The sequence below is a fragment of the Vulpes lagopus genome, chromosome 6, assembly GCF_018345385.1.
Source record: "Vulpes lagopus strain Blue_001 chromosome 6, ASM1834538v1, whole genome shotgun sequence".
Lineage (NCBI taxonomy): Eukaryota > Metazoa > Chordata > Mammalia > Carnivora > Canidae > Vulpes > Vulpes lagopus.
Window position 1 is genome coordinate 126,475,419 of NC_054829.1, and position 20,644 is coordinate 126,496,062.

The 20,644-nt window shown below is 44.6% G+C and overlaps 1 protein-coding gene across 1 annotated transcript; it reads right to left on the reverse strand.

Moving 5' to 3' along the window:
* Nucleotides 1-2,274: 2,274 nt before the first annotated feature.
* PABPC4L (poly(A) binding protein cytoplasmic 4 like) lies at nucleotides 2,275-3,598 on the reverse strand. The gene has a single exon (XM_041757813.1). The coding sequence runs from the start codon at nucleotides 3,585-3,587 to the stop codon at nucleotides 2,421-2,423; it is 1,167 nt and encodes a 388-aa protein (XP_041613747.1). The 5' UTR covers nucleotides 3,588-3,598; the 3' UTR covers nucleotides 2,275-2,420.
* Nucleotides 3,599-20,644: the final 17,046 nt, after the last annotated feature.

Genomic DNA, 20,644 nt, shown 5'->3' on the forward strand with positions numbered 1-20,644 from the left:
AAATTGATGTAATTTCAATTTATCAGAAAATCAATTTAGCGAGCTTCTGATAAATCGAGGCCAAAACTTAATGGGCTATGTAAATCTCATGTTCTAATAAAAAGAGACATGAGTCCATAAAAATAAAGAAACATACTCTTCTGAACCCTGAGATAATATCATTACATCGAACATAAAATAGAGATCGAAAAAGAATTGTTGAACTGAATTTCTATATTCTCTATATTTGACTTTTATAATACTGGTGTCTGGAAGAAACGTAAGGCATTAATACTAACCTGTATCGATTTGAAGAGATTTAAGACCAGGCCAACTTTTTGTCACCTTAATTGATACAAATTTATGACTTAAGGAATGTAGAAGTTCAGGTTTTACTATTCGAGTCCTAATGTTGATAACTAGCAAGCACATAGATGACAGCCTGCCAACGGAAAGAATAGCAAAATATCCTAGAAGTCAGGTTTGTAGGAAACCTTAAAAACCTCCACCATTAATTTCAGCCATCAGAAGAACAATCATGTCAGGATATAAATTCAAAAGGCATTCAACTCTTTCCTAGTACTTTAAACATTAATTCAAAATATAACTAGGTATTGAATTTATACTAGCAAATCTTAAACCTTTGGTTTCTTTAAAAAGCTCCGACGAGAACCTAGAAAATATCTATTTGGAAAAATAAATTACTTTGCAATCCTTCGGCCTAAGAACTGGTTTTTAGCATGTTTTCACAGAAGAAACTAAAGCTAGCAATAGTATTCAAATACGAAAGAAGACAGGGGCTTGCGGTTCCACAGTGCAGTGGTTATCACGTCTGCTTTACACGCAGAAGCTTCTGGGTTCGATTCCCCAGTGGAACCAGATGCAGCTGCACTTCTTTAAAAAAAAAAAAAAATAGGACATAAACTCTAACAACTACCTCCTTTCCGATGGTTCAAAACGTAATAAAAATATATCTAATTATGCTTATTGCTACGCATCCTAAATCAAAATCAGAGACAATATTGTAATTGGAAGGGGTGCCTCTGTCAAATGAATCCAGCTTGCAAGATTCATATTTTGTCCCCCCACACGAGAAAAATAGCTTTGTCTACAAAAACTCTTATCACAAAGTCTACTGGCCTGAGCAGCCCTCTGCTGGGATTTGCGGTCCTCTGTGGGGTAACTGGGGCAGAGAACAGCAGCCACTGTGCAGGCCTGCGGCTGCAAAGGCCCTGCGGCTGCAAGCCCCTGCGGCTACAAGCCCCTGCGGCTGTAAGCCCATGCGGCTGCAAGCCCCTGTGACTGCAAGGCCCTGCGGCTGCAAGGCCCTGTGGCTGCAAAGCCCTGTGGATGCAAGCCCTTCGGCTACAAGCCCCTTCAACCGCAAGCCCTGCGGCTGCAAGCGCGTTTGTAAGCCCTTTGGCTACAAAGCCCTTTGGCTACAAGGCCCTTTGGCTACAAAGCCCTTTGGCTACAAGGCCCTTTGGCTGCAAGCCCTTTGGCTGCAAGGCCCTTTGGCTGCAAGGCCTTTGGCTGCAAGGCCTTTGGCTGCAAGCCCTTTGGCTACAAGGCCCTTCGGCTGCAAGGCCCTTCGGCTGCAAGGCCTTTGGCTGCAAGCCCATTCGGCTGCAAGCCCCTGCGGCTGCAAGTCTCTTCGGCTGCAAAGGCCCTTCGGCTGCAAGGCCCTGCGGCTGCAAGCCCTTGCGGTTGCAAGGCCCTGAGGCTGCAAGCCCCTTCGGCTGCAAAGGCCCTTCGGCTGCAAGGCGTTTGGCTGCAAGTCCCTGCGGCTGCAAGGCCCTGTGGCTGTAAGGCCCTGTGGCTGCAAGGCCCTGCGGCTGTAAGCCCCTTCGGCTGCAAGGCCTTTGGCTGCGAGGCCTTTGGCTGCAAGCCCCTGCGGCTGCAAGGCCCTGTGGCTGCAAGGCCCCGCGGCTGCAAGGCCCTGCGGCTGCAAGGCCCTTCGGCTGCAAGGCCTTTGGCTGCAAGCCCATTCGGCTGCAAGCCCCTGCGGCTGCAAGTCTCTTCGGCTGCAAAGGCCCTTCGGCTGCAAAGGCCCTTCGGCTGCAAGGCCCTGCGGCTGCAAGCCCTTGCGGTTGCAAGGCCCTGAGGCTGCAAGCCCCTTCGGCTGCAAAGGCCCTTCGGCTGCAAGGCGTTTGGCTGCAAGTCCCTGCGGCTGCAAGGCCCTGTGGCTGTAAGGCCCTGTGGCTGCAAGGCCCTGCGGCTGTAAGCCCCTTCGGCTGCAAGGCCTTTGGCTGCGAGGCCTTTGGCTGCAAGGCCCTGCGGCTGCAAGCCCCCGTGTCTGCAAGGCCCCGCGGCTGCAAGGCCCTGCGGCTGCAAAGGCTCTTCGGCCGCAAGGCGTTTGGCTGCAAGCCCCCGCGGCTGCAAGGCCCCGCGCCGACAAGCCCCGCGTCTGCGAGCGCGGCGCCTGGGCCCGTCCCGCCGTCCTAGGGCCTCTGGGCCAGGGCGATGGACAGCGGCTTGGAGCCCAGCACGCGGCCGTTCATCTCGGCCAAGGCCCTGGCGGCCTCCTCGGCGGCGGCGAAGCAGACGAGGCCGAAGCCCCTGCTCCGCCCTTCCTCCCGCATGATCTTGACCCTGCTGACGGCCCCGAAGCGGGCAAACTCCCTGCGCAGCCCGTCCTCGTCCACGGCGTCGTCCAGGTTCTTGACGTAGAGCCCGGCGCCCTGCGCCCCGCGGGGCCCGTCCGGGGGCCCGTCCCGGGGCCCGTCCCGGGGCCCGTCCCGCGGCCCGTCCCGCCGGCGCTGCTCGAACGCGCGCCGCAGCTCGGCCTGGCGCTCCGCCTTGCGCTGCGCGCGGCCCACGAACAGCGGCTGCCCGTCCAGCCTGCGGCCGTTCAGGGCCTCCACCGCCCGCCGGGCCGCCTCGGGGCTCTCGAAGCTCACGAAGCCGAAGCCGCGGGACCTGCCGCCCGCGTCCGTCATCACCTTGACGCTCAGGGTCTTGCCGTACTCGCTGAACACGGCCCTGAGCCTGGCGTCGTCCATGCGGCCGCCGAAGTTCTTGATGTACAGGTTGGTGAAGTCGCCGGCGCGGGCGCGCAGCTGCAGCTCGGCCTGGCGGGCCTGGCGGCTCTGGAAGCGGCCGACGAAGAGCCTGCAGCCGCGCAGCTGCGCCCCGTTCATGTGCTCGATGGCGCGCTCGGCCGCGCTCGGCTCCTGGAAGTGCACGAACGCGTAGCCCCGGGGCCCGCGCTCGTCGCGCACCACCTTGGACGACAGGATCTTGCCGAAGGCCGAGAAGCGCTCGAAGAGGGCCTTGTCGTCCACCGAGCGGTCCAGGTTCTTGATGAACACGTTCCCCACCCCCGACCTGCGCAGCTGCGCGTCGCGCTGGGCCCACATGAGCCGCAGCGGCCGGCCCCGCAGCACGTCGAAGTTCATGGTGTCCAGGGCGCGCTGCGCGTCCGCCAGCCGCAGGAAGTTCACGTAGGCGTAGCCCAGCGAGCGGCGGGTCAGCAGGTCCCTGCACACGCGGATGGACAGCACGGGCCCCGCGGCGCTGAACTTCCTGAACAGCGCGTCCTCGGTGACCTCGGCGTCCAGGTCCCCCACGTACAGGGACGCCTGGCGGTACTTGGCGGCCACGTTCATCGCGCCCCGCAGCGGAGCGGTGCAGGCCGAGCTGGCGCGGCGTGCAAGGAAGGGGGTGCGAGGGGGTGCGAGGGGGCAGCTCCTGCAGGTGACGGCAGCGCTCTCAGCTGGGGAGCGCAGGAAAGAGAAAGAAAAAAAAAAAAAAAGGAAAAAAAAAAAAAAAAAGCAAGCTCCCTGCCTCCCGCGAGCTACCAGTTCTGCTTCAGTGAATTTTGCAATCTGCAAGGCAGGCTCCGGGGGAGGGCGACGGCGACGGCGACGGCGAGGGTTGGGGTGCGTGTGCGGGGGTGCAAGGCGTTGCTTCTGCTTCCCCCCTTCCCGCCCCCCCTCCCCACCGATCGCAAGGGGCGGCCCGGGCCTCCGCAGTCGGACGCTTCTCTGCACGCGCGCGGGCCGCTGGCTTCTGCATAAAAGCAGGCCTCTCCCGGGCTCGCTGCAAAGTTACGGGCGCCGCGGGAGCGACTCCACAAGTGGCGTTGCCGGCGGCTGCTCGGGGCGCGCGGGGCGCGGGCCGGACCCGAACCCGCCCGGGCCGCGGTGTGCGAGCGCGCGGGGCTGGGGCTGGGCTGGGCTGGGCTGGGCTGGGCTGGGGGCTCACCCGGGGCTGCGGCCGGCGGGGGACCCGGAACTCGCGCGCTCAACTTCCCGCTGCCAAGCGGGATGTTTGTCTTTTTAATATTTTTTGGAGGCTGCGTGCCCCCCCCCCGCCCCCGCCCCCCCCCCCCCCCGCCCCCGACAGCTGCGCGGCCGCGCCGAGCGGGGGCGGCGACCTGGGTGGGGAGAGGCAGGCGCTGGGAGGGGCCCCGGCAGCCCCCGCCCGCAGGCCCCGCCGCAGGCCCTGCCCCCCGCGCTGCCCCGGGGTCGAGGCCCGACGTCCGGCCCCCGCCGCGCCGCGCCGCCAGCTGCCCAAGGCCCGAGGCTCACTTCTTTATTTCTATTATTATTCTCCCCCCCCCCCCCCCCCCAGGGCCGGCTTTGCAGGAACGTGCATCTCAGGAGATCCGCGAGCGCGCCCTTTGCAAGCGGAGCTTCTCCCTGAGGATCCTAGGACCGCGGCGGGTTCCCTCTTAGAGACCCACGGCCGCCCCGGGAGCTCGGGAGCTCGGGAGCTGGGGCCCTGCTCAAGGGATCCCCAGGCCCCACGTAGGGCCCTTCAGAAATGGGTTTGCTCCGCATCTACCCAATGTGTTGAACGTGGTGTTTACTTGGCCTGAGGCTGGTTTTCGTGCCCAGAGACCTGGAGAGACAGTGCCCGAGAGAGACCACCCTAAGGAGTCACTGGATGGACAGGTTTGGAGAGGTCCAGCCCGTTCCTGACAGTCAGAGGGTTTTTTTTTTTTTTTTTTTTTTTTTTTGCATTAATGACCTTATCTCCACTAGCATTTAATAGATTGCTTAAGATCGTTCTCGTAAGACTTTAAAATGCGGTGGATCAGCTTATAGAACGCCGATTTAGTGCTTTTCAGACTTCCATGGACATAGGAATCGTGCACCTGGGGGATCCGGTCTGAAAGCAGGTTCGGATTCGGATTCGGGGACGTGGAATGGACTGGAAATCCCATTCCTAAAAAGCTCCTGAGTGAGGCGAATTCTGTTGGTCTGTGAACTATGCTAAACAGCAAGGCTTAAAGCTAAGATGCCCCATAGTGGCGTCTTTTCTAATGCAAGGACTAAAAACACTATATTTCTCCTTCAGAAGATAATGATACTCTAACAGTGCAGTGATACATTAAAAAAAAAAAAAAACTAAAACTGGAGTGTGATTTTCATTATAAAATCCAAATTGCTTTTAACATATCTAAAATGGAATAATGGGTCCGTGATTCCTCCCCAATTCATCCCAATTAAGGGCTTCTGTTTTGTGAAACTTATGGTTACGTGTTGCTCCTGTACTATTATTAGTTCAAATAAATAATCTTTTCTTTAACCATATTTTCAGGGCTTCAACTTATAAAAGGAAAAATGACCCGTTGTATAGTTGGTAGATACATCAGTAGATATCAGCAACATTCCAGTACGTGCTTGGAAAATTCAGACACTATTTGGCATTATTTAAGGTAAATGAAAGCATCTTCGCATTCAGAATTATCATTTTTTAAAGGAAAGTTCCTGATGATATATTTCATCATCACGTTCAGAATTCTCATTTTTTTAAAGAAAGTTCCTGATTATATATTTCTTAAGAATTTTGTCTCAGGACTTCTTATTTCTAGGAAAAATGCCCAAGATCACATTAAGGCCTTTGTACAGTAGTCATTCAGGTACCACAAGGTGTCCAAATATTTCAAGAACTCACGGGCTTTTCATTTTACTTGATGTAATCCTTCGCTCAACGTATCGTGAAGAGTGAGGAAGAGTTTGCAGATTCAGGATTTAGAACTATATTTTTTGTCTCTAATCAACTGTGTGCAATAGGTACAAACCTCAGTTTGTCAAATTACTACCAATCATGCTCCTTCCTGTTTATTCTACTCATTATACTGTTTTTATTTTATTTTTTTTATTTTTAGATTTTAACAAAGCAAGCGTTTTACGCGTCTGTGATTTTTTCCCTCTCTTTAATTCTCTAAATCTCACCTTTTTCTTTTGTCAGTTGTGTTCATTCACTAATTCCTTAATTTGGGTGGTCTTTCCACTTGCCCTGTCTTTCCATTCCAGCTGCCGCTGTCTTTGCCTCATGTCCTTGTGTATTATTGCGTGAGTTTTATTCATTCATCTTCTTTTGCCCATATGCCAGTCCATCTATACGCCAGTCCATCTTGCATTTTGCTGCCAGAATTAATTTTGCTAACGTTTCTTCCATTGGATTTTAGTGAAAAATAACAAATGGCTTCCAGAACTTTGCAAAGTCAGTCCCATCCTCGGTACGTAGATCTCTGTCAAGCTAGTCCTTCATCTGTTTTGCATGCACATGCAGTTCTCTTATTACCCAAATTTTGTCATCCTTCAGCTCCATTTGTGACATTTTTTTTTTTTCTCTCAATAGTCCAGCTGACTGGCGTGGATTACTTCTTTACTGAAACAATTTATTTAACATATCCATTCCACCCATGAAACTCATTTTGGCATGAGTTCATTGGCTTTGATGAACCTTGACGCAAAAAACGATGCCGCCTATGATGTTGTCTTACACTTTCCTTAGCCATCGTTACAGCTGTGTGTGGTGTCGACTTGAGCATATTTCAACTAATTGCCACTATTTTGCCTCATTTTGAAGTAAGTTGTGATTTTGTCAAACTTCTGTTTCTTTTAGCTCAATTGTCCCTTTCATGTACAGATTTGTTACGTGGATGGCTCACAGAATTAAGCGGGAAGAAGGTGCCGCTTTGCTTAAATGACAGGAAAACCGTCGATCTTTCTATTCGTTGATAGTGATATCAATGCAGGTTGTTGCTTACTTTGGTATTTATTTTGGGAAACTGAATTGAGAGCTATTTTGAGTATGAAAATGCCTTTTAAAATAAAAATCTGTTGTAGTAATTAGACCAAAGTAGTTTCTGACATCCGTTTGCATCACTGCTCTGTTGTACTCAACTATTAATAAGATTTTCCTTATTTTTTGCTCAAAATGATCTTCAGTGTCTTAATGAAAGTAATTGCATGACTTAAATTTCCTTTGATTAAATTTTGAAAGTGCCATGCTTAATATTTACTCCAAAGTATATTGTGTCTTTCAGATTATTTGGGTTGCATTTCATTTGACAATTATGCTCTCTTTCCAGTTTTAATTGCTTTCTAATATATATATATATATATATTTTTTTACTCAGATATACTGTTGACTTCTTTAGCATGAGGATTGTGATTTACATATCAGAGTTAACCTCCTCCATGTGGGTCATACTGAAACATCACACACAATAAGCAATAAGCAATGTTCGATTACTACTAGATATTGATCAAAAGTTCAGTTCGATCCTAAATATCATTTATTAGTAAGATATCAGCCATCATTGCAATAAAACCGAAGAAGATAGCATCTTTCTGCAAAAGTCTCACAACTCTTATTAGGGGAAAAAAACAAACAAGTTTATAACAGTGTGAAATCAATAATCTGAAATAGATAAGATGGAAATTTAGCACAAGAGATATTTGCACCATTCTGTCTAGGAAGGTTACAAAAGCCTTTGCAGAGAAGACGCCGCGTAAAACGATTTGGGAGTCTTTTTGTGAATCCCCAGAAAACTTAGGGATAAGGAAAGTTAGTAGCAACCAGTATCCATTTAATATTGTGGGAATACAAAGTGTGAAGAAGGAAGTGGCAGGAATTGAGGCAAGAGAAGACGAAGGCAATAAGGCAGAGTGCCTCACATGCCAGGCTATGACACAGACCTCATTCTGAACGGGAACTATTGGAATAATTGATCAAAGTGACATGTTAATGGAACATTTCAGAAAGGTAATGTGAAGATAATATGAAGTCACGGAGTCACGGAAACAGGAAGCAGGAATAATGGAAAGAGGCATAATCATGAACCATTTTGAATATGAAAATGCATTTTAAAGTAAAAATCTCTCATACTAAGTAGACCAAAGAACTTTCTGAAGTCTTCTTGAATCATTGCCTGAGGTAGTTGATCCCTTAGGATAGTTCTAGAAACTGAGAATATGGTGATTATTGAGACAACGGGTGGTGAAACACAGGAAAGCTGCAATCTGACTGCCCTCAGATGGGTGCCCAAAGCCCTTTCATTTTTGTCACTGTGCCTTCCCTACTTCACTTCCGTCCTTGCTCCACATGAACTCTGACTTCATCTTATGTTTGTCCCATATGACCAAAGCCTAGAAAACTGTTCAGTCTGTAGTCTTAGATCCTTCGGAGTTCCTTTGTCCAAAGCGGTAAGACTTGTTCTCTGTCATCAGTGCTGATCATTTCTCATAACGTCAATCCATTGTGTTATTATGCCAAAATCTCAACCTCACCAGGGGTAAAGTTAAGGAAGAACAGAGGGATCTGAAAGGGTCAGAACATACCCTTTGGCCAGCTCTCTTTTCTTAATGGAACCCACGTGCCGGTGCAAAAGAGAATCTTTGGTGCTTTGACCTTGATGAAGAGAGAGGGATTGGAGGCTACTTACTAGCTGACTCTTCATACCAGGAAGGTCTACCAGCCTTCACGGAGACATTCATCTCCTTACTGGTCATTCACACAGAGATGACTTTCTGACACCCATTATGGGGACCTAACTGCCATCTCCTTTGGACAGAGATCTTTCTTGCTCATCGTTCTAGTTTTTACTCATCTACACTGCAGCCCTTCGCATCAGTCAGTCAGATTCCTACCCAGAAGGCAGTGTCCCAGTTTTCCTATATAGGCTTAACCTCAAAGGTCTCTGTACATTAAGATATATGGAAGTGAGGCAGTAGAAGACATGGTCCAAGATTGACAGGGCTACTGGGAATCGATCTTTAGGCGTTGGCGGAGTTTTCCTTCTCATCCTCCTTCCCTCCTTCATGTATACCCCTAAAGGGGTACCTTACTAAGTACCGTGAGCAGGCTGTTACCAGTGTAGAGTGGAGGATTATTATCTCCCCCTGGCCTGTGCCAGGCCTACTTCTGTAATTGGGTAAAAACATTCTGTGATGCAACAATTTGCTGCCTAAGCGTAGTTTCTCGCTATAACTAGCAAACTCAAATACTCAAAATGCCTTCTAGTGATAAGGTTCCTTTCCTGTAGTTTGCTAACTTCTGTCTTCAAAGTAAATTCTTTTCCTTAGGTAGCAATTCCTGCGACCTCGCCTAGGTGTGTTCCTGCATTTCCTGATACTTGCTATTCTGTCAAACTGTCAGAACTAATCAGTTGGCTCAGGAACTGCCCTATTTAGATATTTGCTATGTCATGTCCTCCTTATTCGATCCCATTACTACATACAGGTGAGCCACAAACAGGCTCATTATGGTATTTTTTTTTATTTTCTGTCATTGCTTCTCCCCACCAACACACACGCATGCACTCCACACCACCATCACCGTCTCTAAAATGTAAATTCTAGAGGGCAAACACTGTATTTGACTTAGTCACCACCCTATTTTCTCTCTTTTTTTTTTAATTTTTATTTATTCATGCAAGACACACACACACACAGACAGAGACATAGGCAGAGGGAGAAGCAGGCCCCATGCAGGAAGCCCGACATGGGATTCGATCCCAGGACTCCAGGATGGCACCGTGGGCCAAAGGCAGGCGCTAAACCACTGAGCCACCCAGGGTCCCACCACCACCATATTCTCACTGCCTAGAATAAGAGCTAGCATGCAGTGGGTTCTCAAAGCATATGTTTCGAGCGTCGGTAGACAATTATTATTCACAGGCCTCTTAGTTTCTGCACAGCTTGTCAATAAAGGCACTAGAGTTTAAATTATGTTCCAGACAGCTTCGAAAGATAGAGATAGTGTTCCTCTCTGAGGCAAAGTGCAGGTTGATTCACAGCCTAGCAAGACAGAGGTACCGTCTCTCTTTGGAGCACGAAACAGGCATGTTCCCTCTTCATTATAAAACATTTAGGTCTTCTAAGCACTGGGTTGCTCTTCTTTTAGGGAACTTGCTATGGGGTGTTGGTGTCACCTGGATGTTCACACATCACCATATGGGGAGTTTGGGCTTGCAGAACTGTTACACACACACACACACACACACCCTGCTATTGTGTTTGCTATGGTCAATACTATGAATAATAAAGTCTTCATCTCTCACCCAGAAGCATGGTTTATTCTACCCACTGTTTTCCCTAAAATGGTGACAAGCTAAACTTGTAGCTTACAAGTGAAGGTGAAATCTCAGATTCTCCATAGTTTTTGGCAGTTTTAGTGATGAGAATGGAATAGTGACATAGCCATAGCTCTAGAGAAAGGAAGGCTAAGAGCCTCACAAATGGATTAGTGGGATTTGAGGGAAGTCTATGACTTTCAGCAGCAAAACGCATTGATCAAATAATACCATCTATAGGACAAAAAAAAAAAAAGGCTCCTCAGTTTCTTGGCTGTTAATGGGAGGAATTGGGCAGGTCACTTCAGGGTAACAGTAGGGAAATAGGTATAAAGTCAACTGCCCAGATGGTGCCCTGGCTGTTAATTTCTTGGGGAGGCAATTTCCTCACTAATCTGGTAGTCAGCCTCACGTCCGTCCCTTTGAAACAACTAATACTAAAATTACTCCAGGGCTGGCACACTCTTCTGATATTTTTTCAGACAACAATTGCAAGAACTTGTATCTTCGCTGAACGTGAAAAGAAGGAAATTCATATAAGCTGCTCTTATAGTCCATCATGCCAACCTCAGATTCATTTGAAAACGAGAATAAAGGATCTCAAGTCGTGTGTTTGTTATTCAGCAGGTACTGACTACTAGAAAGCAGCTTTGGCTTCCCAGATTTTCCTGAGACAGAAGAACTCTTGTGGGAAACTGCCGATGACTAATTGGCCAGAATTCATGCTCTTACTGTCCTGATGGCACTTGAGGAAGATGAGCCACTGGAGAATATGTTATTGATTAAATAAATTGTATACAAATTCTTGCAGTAACCCCCTTTCCACTGTTTTGCAAAAGTCCCCTAGCTTCTATGTTAAAACAAGGTGAAAGTGAAGCAACAAAGGCCTCAGATTTATCGCTTTAAAAAAGCTACTACGCTGGGGATCCCTGGGTGGCTCAGCGGTTTAGCACCCGCCTTCGGCCCAGGGCGTGATCCTGGAGTCCCAGGATCGAGTCCCACGTTGGGCTCCCTGCATGGAGCCTGCTTCTCCCTCTGCCTGTGTCTCTGACTCTCCCTCTCTGTGTCTCTCATGAAAAAATAAAAAAATCTTAAAAAAAAAAAAAGCTACTGTGCTAGGAGGCAGGCCCACATTGGCTAAAGTACACAAGCCCAGCAGCCCCAGTTGCAAATACTTTGCTGTGGCTGTTAAATAGGTGTCCTCCAAGACTGAAAGAGATGGTGGTAGTCATTAGGAACATACCTCCTGAGAGAGATCTTGGAGCAGGCTAAAAGTACTGGAAATTCATTTAGTTGAACCCCAGGCTGCTATCACTCCACTTGAACCTGATAACAAATGCAAAGCCTTATTTTATGGCAAGGTGCTGTTTTCCTTATATGCAAACCCCAATCCTTTTCTCCTCCTCTACCCCCACCTCAATCACTTTCATGAGAAAGATAATTAATGAGTGGCCCAAGTCTCCCCTGTCCCCAAAAGGGAAACCAGATGTCAAATGGGGCCCTTCAAGCATGCTGAAGTATTTTAGGGGAAGGGAGAGAGTCAAATTTCAATGGCTTTATTGATGCCCAAGTCACAATCCTACTTGCTCCTTTGGAAGGAGGGAGTGCCCCAATCCAACTGAAAGGTTTGGGCATTATTCATAGTAGGGAAGAAAAGCTGAATGGACCTTGTGGGTCATTTAGTGGTGAGAACACAATATACTGTTTCTTTTGATTTTACAGCTGGATTTACACTAGGAATTTAGGTGCCAAGTGGACATTCCTACCAATTTGGCAGATTAAAGACAACCCTCTTCGGGAGCACTGCCCTTTGGACATAAATAGCTGTTTCTTATTGAAACATCTGGGACTCTCCTATAAATGTCCTTGTTAAGGGTCATTGACTCATGGGACTGATAACCATCAAGGTCATGATTGAACTTGCAATTCTCTGATTGCCGCCAATGCTGTGTGAATCCATCGTTATATTTTATATTTCGTAACTATGTTTCCGATTCGGGAAAGGTCACACTGCTTTGAGTTTTACCCAGTCCTGGAAGCCTCTGTCAGGGTTGTCCTCTTCTGGAGCAGTGCACATACCACGGACACATGCACCACGTTATAGTGTTACTGTTCAAGCTCAGCCTGCACCATTGTGACTATCATTGTAGCCCCAGAAGCCAAAATGTCTTATTTTTGTGTGTTTTTTTTTTAAACCAAGAATATTTAGTTTGACCATGGAATCTATTTTCTTCCACAAAGCCACTAAGCAACGTTTTGATATTCATGGTGTTCAGTGTGTTTTCCATAGTCTGCACTTTCCACAGGTATCTGGTGTTACGGAGAATTAGAATGTCCTTCTCAAAAATCAACTCAAAATGATTCTGACTCTACTTTCTTCAACTCCTCTTGGTCCAGATCTTTTTATTAATTAATTAATTAATTAATTTATTTATTTATTTTTGGTCCAGATCTTTTAGTCAGAGATTTTAATCACTGAATATGGCTGTCCACAGCAAGTGATCATCTCTTTTGGCCACTTCCTGAGAAATGATCAGGGTCGACGGGATGGGTTTTTTGGCCGAGTATGAATAGTTGGCGTTCTGCTCCGTCCCTTCCTGACCATGCTGGTGTAACTTTCCCTTATTGTTATCATCAGGCCGCATGGACCAGTTAATATACCCTCCAAGTGGTAGCCTGGCCAAAAGGAATTCAAGGGTTTCAAACTCTCTTCTAATGCAACTACTTGGATATCCTTCTTAGGCATATTTTTAGACCATAAGAATAATGACAGAGGCAGCCCAGGTGGCTCAGTGGTTTAGTGTCACCGTTAGCCCAGGGTGTGATCCTGGAGGCTCAGGATCAAGTCCCAAGTCGGGCTCCTTGCATGGAGCCTGCTTCTCCCTCTGCCTGTGTCTCTGTCTCTGTCTCTCTCTCTATCTCTCATGAATAAATAAATAAGATCTTAAAAAAAAGAATAATGACATAATGACCATTTATCAATTGAACACTATCCTAGTAGTAGTAGTATTCGGCAGTACAATACTCACCAAGTCCCTTTATCGTGGTCCATGCCAACCAAAAGAGGGAACGTTGTCTCTCAGGTACTTGGCCTTTATGGATAAAAAGTCTGGGTGCAAGTAGAAGATGATTGGGAAATGAATCAAACTACAGATCCAGAAATGGGACACAGCAATTTTGTGGCAAAAAAGGAAGAGCATCAACCTAAGTACCCAGCAAATATCTGGGACTCCAGGAGATATGGTGATGGGACAAACGTCAATCATCTCTGCCTTTCAGAATCATCCCAGACGCTTGCTCGTGAAGAAAAACACCCTGGTGTGCTGCTCCCAAGGTGTGGAGAGCACTTTAAATGTCATTGACTACTTTGTCTTCCGTCTCCTATCACGTGGCTCTGACCGTGATTCAAATGCCATTACCCCATTACCCTTAAGCTCATTGTAAAGACTGTTGAAAACAGCAAGAGATGGTCTTGGCTCCTGTACTTCCTGTGTGAAACAACTGCCACCATCTCAGATGTTTTCCCTACTCCCTTTTCTGTGACGATTATTCAGTCATTCCACGTAGTAGATGAATGCCACAGACCAGGAGAATGGGTTGGACTGGCTGTTGCCAGACAGTTCCTCAGAAACATAACAAAAAAATTAGGAATGCTAAAGATGCACCAGCTAGAGAGGAGGACACATCAGTGGCACTGTCGACCTGTGACCCTGACTGATGTAAATCCCATATAAGGGCACAAAAAACTATAAAGACACTCTTTTTCCTAGAGGTACTATGTGGATCTGTGGGATTGTTCTTCTGTTTAGAAGATTGGCATTTGGGCAGCCTGGATGTCCCCCCCTCCCCCGGTTTGGTGCCACCTTCATCCTAGGGTGTGATCCTGGAGACCCGAGATCAAGTCCCACAAGGGGCTCCCTGCATGGCGCCTGTTTCTCCCTCTGCCTGTGTCTCTGCCTCTCTCTCTCTCTCTTCTTCTGTCTCTCATGAATAAATAAATAAAATATTTTTTTTTTGTAAAGAAGTTTGGCATTCACTTGCCTCTCCCCTGAAAACATGGTATCTTGCACCTTAAAAATGGTCCTTAAGAGACCTTCATGTGCTTAAGGAAATAACATCTGTATATCTCACAGCTGTCAAAAGACCGTGGAGTGTTCTCCAAAATGAAGAAATTCATGGATATTTTTCCCAGAGGATGAATGATTTGAAATTTATATTGCAACCTAGAGACAATTATCCCTATATCATGAGTCATCTGATTAGAACTGGTGGTATGACATTTGTTCCTGACTTTATCTGAAGTGATTAATTAACAGTATTTTGGCCCTGGAAGACACTCAGGTCAGCTTCAATTCACTTTTCCAAGTTTGTTAATGATAACAGAATTATCCAGACTTTATCCTTCCAAAAGCCAAGGTACTTTCTGTATAATCATGTGTGCATCCTACCATACCAGGATTAGTACTCAAGCCAGTTGGAGAAAAATAAAAGAAGTCATTCTCCATCTAAGGTAGAGCTGATGGTTTATAGGAATTGTTCAGTTGATTGGGTCCAGAAGTGTGGTATAAATGGTTGAGAGTAATATTATAAGTTTATCTCAGCTTGTTGTTTGGAGTCCTGTTGGTAGCAGCCTTAATATCAATAATAAATATGAGACAAATTGAGTGGATCTGTTCCAGCTTCTGTTGGTTAGAGTGGCCAATCTACTCTACCATGATCACTCAGAAGACAAGATGGTCTAGAAGAGATGGATATTGATCAATCTACTCTACTTCTGATCACTCAGAAGACAAGATGGTCTAGAAGATATGGATATTGATCAATCTACTCTACTTCTGATCACTCAGAAGACAAGATGGTCTAGAAGAGATGGATATTGATAAGGAGTGACTTTCCATGGGTCTTTTGTGTCCCTGAATGAAATGTGAGTAATGGCCCCATCACTGTTCCAAACTTTTCAAGGATGTTTATATAGTGAACAGCCTTGGAAGATAGAGATGGTGTCTCTATCCAAGGCGAAAAACCAGCATTCTTACTGTCCTTCATAAAATATATCAGTCCTCACTCAAGCTCAAATTTCCCCCCTTTAATGAAAACTTTTCAATATTTAGGGATCACGTGACTCTTCATATAACCCTTTGGTAATTGTGCTTCGGGAACGAGCAGAGGAAAATGTTCACCCTCCAGCCACTGCTAGTACGATGAGGGGTGAAGTCCTTTGTATCTGATCCAGGGATTTGATGTCTTTGGCAGCATCCATGAAGTGGGGATGCTAACTTGGGAGTAGAGTACTTTGCAGGTAGGGTAAAGTCAAAGCCTTCACAGCTGTTGACACTGAACAAATACATGAGTTAAGGATAACCTCCTTTCCTGAATTTGGAGGAAGACATCACTAACCTCACTGACATTCTTTTTTCTTTCTTCTCTGTTACCAGTCAGTATACCTCTGCCGTCTCACACTGCACTCAGCACCACTTCTCCATCTTCACTGGCCCAACTGTGATGCGCTTAAATGCAATCAGTAAGGCTGCAAGCTGCCTGGGATGTGGCCTTTAGCCCATGTCTTTTGTAAGTTCTCCATTTTGAAGGTTTCCATGGGTTTCCTTAGCCCTCTTCCTTCCTAATGCTCTTAGCAAAATTAGCATTAGCCTCGCAACAAAATTGAAAACAACTTGGATTTAGAGTACATTTTTGGCATTTTCTACTCATCAAAAATGTACTGAGGGATATTTTTTAGCCTGTCCACCACAGCATGAGCAAAAGCCTCTAAAGTCTCCATAATCTTGTTTTTCAGGCTCTGGAACATTTCACTTTGGTCTCCAAACTCAAGCACTGCTACGCGAGCTCTATAACCATCCTGGGCTTTTATGACGTGAAGGTATTGAGGAGATTCTGAATTGTTTATATTATTTCCTTCCTAAGACTGAAAGCTCATGGTTTCTTGGTGGATGGGGTATAATTCAGGATTGACTGGAATTCTTCCTTAATTTCTCTCTCTCTCTCTCTCTCTCTACACACACACACACACACACACACACACACACACACACTGGAATATTACTTAGCCATAAAAAAGAACAAAACTCTGGCATTTGTCATGATTTTGTTTAGAGTAACATAATGTTAATTTAAAAAATATTTTATTTATTTGTTCATGAGAGAGAGAGAGGCAGAGACATAGGCAGAGGGAGCAGCAGGCTCCATGCAGGGAGCCCAATGTGGGACTTGATCCCAGGACCTCAAGATCATGACTTGAGTCAAAGGCAGACACTCATCCACAGAGCCACCCAGTGCCCACATTATGTTACTTTAATATTTCATTCTTAAAGAGCCTGCTCCCCCAGGGATGAGGAGAGGAAGAACAAGGGCTTAAAGAGACAGAGAGCCTAGACAGCCACACCATTATTTGGATAATTACCAACGATGACCTGAGTTAAGACAGCGGCATTGGGAAGTAAAATAGCTTAAAGTTGTTATATATACAAGAGATCAAACTGACATATAATCTGAATTATATTTTTTTTCTAAAATTACTCTAAGAAAATGTTAGTATTTAACTACTAAAAGCAACTATGTGTTGCATATCATTTACGCCCCTCAAACTGTACATTTCTATATAAAGTATTGAGCACAAGGGAAGAGTACAACAAACAGTTACTATTTAAAAAAAATTATTTCGTTATTATCAGTTTTCTATACTCTTACCTATTCATTTCTGCCAGCAGTTGCAAAGGGGAGATACATTTCCCATCATCTTAGATTTGGATATCATATGCAGAAACTTTATATAAGTTGTCCAGTACAGTAGTCCCCTCTTATTTATGGTTTTGCTTTCCCCGGTTTCAGTGACCCGCCATCAACGACAGTTTAGAGGCAGAGGATCCTTCTTCTGACTTAGCATCAGAAGCTCAATAGCTGCCATACATTACATCGCAATGCCTATGTCATTCACTTGACTTCATTTCGTCTTGGAGGCCTTTTGTTAGCTCACATCATCACAAGAAAAAGAAGGGTGAGAACAGTATAAGATATTTTGCCACAGAGAGAGATACCACATTCATTTAACTTTTATTACACTATATTATAATAATTACTGTGTTTTATTATTAACCATTGTTAATCTCTTACTGTGCCTAATACACAGTTTAAACTTTATCATAGGTATATATGTGTAGGAAAAATATAGTATAAATAGAATTTAGTACTATCTATAGTTTTAGGCATCTACTGAGAGTCTTGAACTCTATCCCCCCTACAGATTAGAGGACACTACTGTAACCAGACTAGAGGAGAGTGAGGATTTCAATCTGTGTGTCTTTAACTACCAAAAGCATGTTCTTTCTGTTGCATAGATAACATTTATGTTAAATATATTTTTGATGTCTCCGTAAGCATGCCTGTGTCTCTAACTTTTCATTGAGATTTGATTGGGCTGTAATGTTGTATAAATTTAAGATCACAACAACATGTTGATTTGATGATACATTTATACTGCAATATGATTACCATGGCAGCATTAGCTAACACCTCTATTATGTCACATAATTATCATTTGTTATTTCTTTCCTGTAGTGAGAACAATTGGGATCTAGTTTCCTACCAACTTTGAAGTTTATCATATATTACTGTGACTGTAATCTCCGTGTTGTCCATCTCTGATTTTTTTTAACTACAACTAATTTACTCTAGTAGGCATTTTGAGAACAAAAGCCAATAATAACAAAGCTTAAAGAAACTTTCTATTTCCATCATCACTCAAATTTGTTTTCCCACTTGTTGACTCATTCCAGTAGCCATTTATGATATCTAGTCTTCATTCTTTGTGCCTTTACTCCTGGCATTTCTTTAATTGACCTTCCCTTTATATCTTGCTACTACATCTCTTCCTCCCCTCAGCTAACTAATTAAACAATCTGCAAGACCATAGTGTGTGAGTTCCTAATAGACAGTGTGTCAAGGAGACACTGAAGACAAATGCATCAACAGGCCATGGATGAAGTGTCAGGGGATTATGGGAAGATGTACCACTTTGACAGACAGGGACTTTGAGCCAATAAATCCCCCAGGGATCTCCTTGACCCTCTGGAATTTTCACACAGACACAGCTGTTCTGTTCCCAGAAGAGATACAGGCTAATTTTGGATGAACCACAAAAAAAAAAAAAATCCTCTACTCAGGAAATTTTTGGAGGAGATGATCCAGAAGGTAACCGAATGAGAGAAAAAAAATGATATTGAAAAATGGCTTTGTTTCAGAAATAAAATAAACAGACCTGGAATCATATTAGGTCAATCTGAGGAAAAAGGTTATTTCTCTAGTAATGTAAGGCTAGTCATCTTTATGAATTTTTTCTGTAATTGATTTTTTGCATTTGTGAAGGAGACATTGTGACACATGTACGAAAGCCAGATTATCTGATATAATAATGAAAGCCAGCAGTTACTCTGTGCTTACTATAAGCCATATTCGATTATATGTATGAATCATCCCCTTTAATTTTTATAAGACAGTATGTGGTAGATACTATTATTAACTTCATTTACAGATGAAGTGGATGAGGCACAGGAATTTAATAACTTGCCTAAGGTCATATGGATACAAATCTAGAGAGCCTGACTCTATGGTTAGTTCTTGGCTTCATTGGTGAGGCATGTTGTAGAAGTGAAGACACCACTGAATGGTCATTGTGAGGCTGTTTCTGGAAAGGTAGTGGAGTGAAGGTGTCTACTCTGTCTCTGGTTTCCTCCGGTAGCTCTTCTTTGCATTGTAGCCAATATTAGTCAGTAGGCTCTGACTCAAACACAGATTTAGTTTACCTTTGTGCCTACAACCCTCTCCATGGGTCTCTAACACTTTTTAATACTCTGGCCCCCTTTATTTGACTTGGGTATTACTCCAAACACTGGTGAGCCACTGAAGGATTTCCCTTGCTCTGAAGACACCGCCCCTCCACTCTCTACCCACCTCCCTCTCTCTAGCTCCAAATACTTTGCACACCATTCCCTTAGTTTCAACCTTACCAACATTATCCTCATCCCCATTCCTAATATAAAATGCAAATTAGGCAGGGGCAGACATTCAGCCAGCCTTCTTACAGTGCAGGAGAACTGGGTGGTTAGAAGACTTAGATACACAATTTCTGTTGGCAGACGTTCTAAGCTACGACAACTTTTTATTGAACTGGAATTTTCATTGATTTTTTTTTTTTTTGCTTTATGTCATGTGAATTTTAAAATGTCCTCAACAAACCCCTATTCTCTCACCGATATAATTTGTCTTTAAAAACATTTCAATCTTTTACTTCTCTAGTAAACTACGACTTATTTTGTCTTCCTTTGTTGATTATTAGTAAGTACTTTTTGTTTCATTGATACACTTTAATCCTTTTATGGGGATTATTCATTTTGAGTGGTGTTTATTTTCTACTCGCTTCAAACACACACACACACACACACACACACAAAATCCATTTCTTGATCATAGACTTACCTCGTTCTGTAGAGTGCAGTGCGATTTGTGGGGAAGATGTAAAACCCTTTCAGTAATTTTACTCCCAAAGAAAAATTCTCTAGTGGTTCCTATCATATTTCTCTTTCTCTAATAGACCTTAACATTACCTCTCCTTCCTCTGTCTGTGAACCATATCTTATGTCCCATTTGAGTGATATTAAGTGTTTTCTGTAATAACAATTCATGTGGCTCTTATGAAGCTCACAAGTGCTACTAAAAAAAGGGCCACTACTATTTTGAAAATCATAGTCTAATTATTATAGTTAATATTTGTCTTTTGTTTAGCACTGAATGGTAACCAGATTGATTTTTTATTTTTTCTTCTAAGAAACATTAAATAGCCTTCATGGCTTATTTGTAGTAATAGTAGAACAAGCTAAAAATAGGACTTATCACAGGACATATTTGGAAGAACAAGGAAATTTGGCTTGGAAAACAGGAAGTTCATGGAGAATGTCAGAATTATTTTGAGAAGTCGAGTTCTAACTTAATCTCTTTATGTTAAAGAGCAGGACTAGTAACATTATATAAGGGGCGTTTCAGCATAATTTGGGTATTCATTAAAAATAAGAGGAGTTTAAAAATGAAAATTCAGGGTTTTTTGAAGTAACAAGTTGAAGTATTCAAGCAGAAGCTATATGAATACACAGCAAAAGTGTGATAAAGAGGATTACTCCATGGGAGGCTGGAATAGATGATCACTAAGATTTATTCCTATTTTAATATTTATGGTATATTTATAATTTTATGGAAGCATGACATTAAAAATTAGAATAGGTGCTCAAAATATGTAATAATTTAATTCAACTATATATAAGAATGTTTCATGTCTATTGGATG

Bases quoted from the DNA above. Each gene is read 5' to 3' on its own strand.
- PABPC4L (XM_041757813.1), bottom strand. From the start codon at position 3,587: ATGAACGTGGCCGCCAAGTACCGCCAGGCGTCCCTGTACGTGGGGGAC.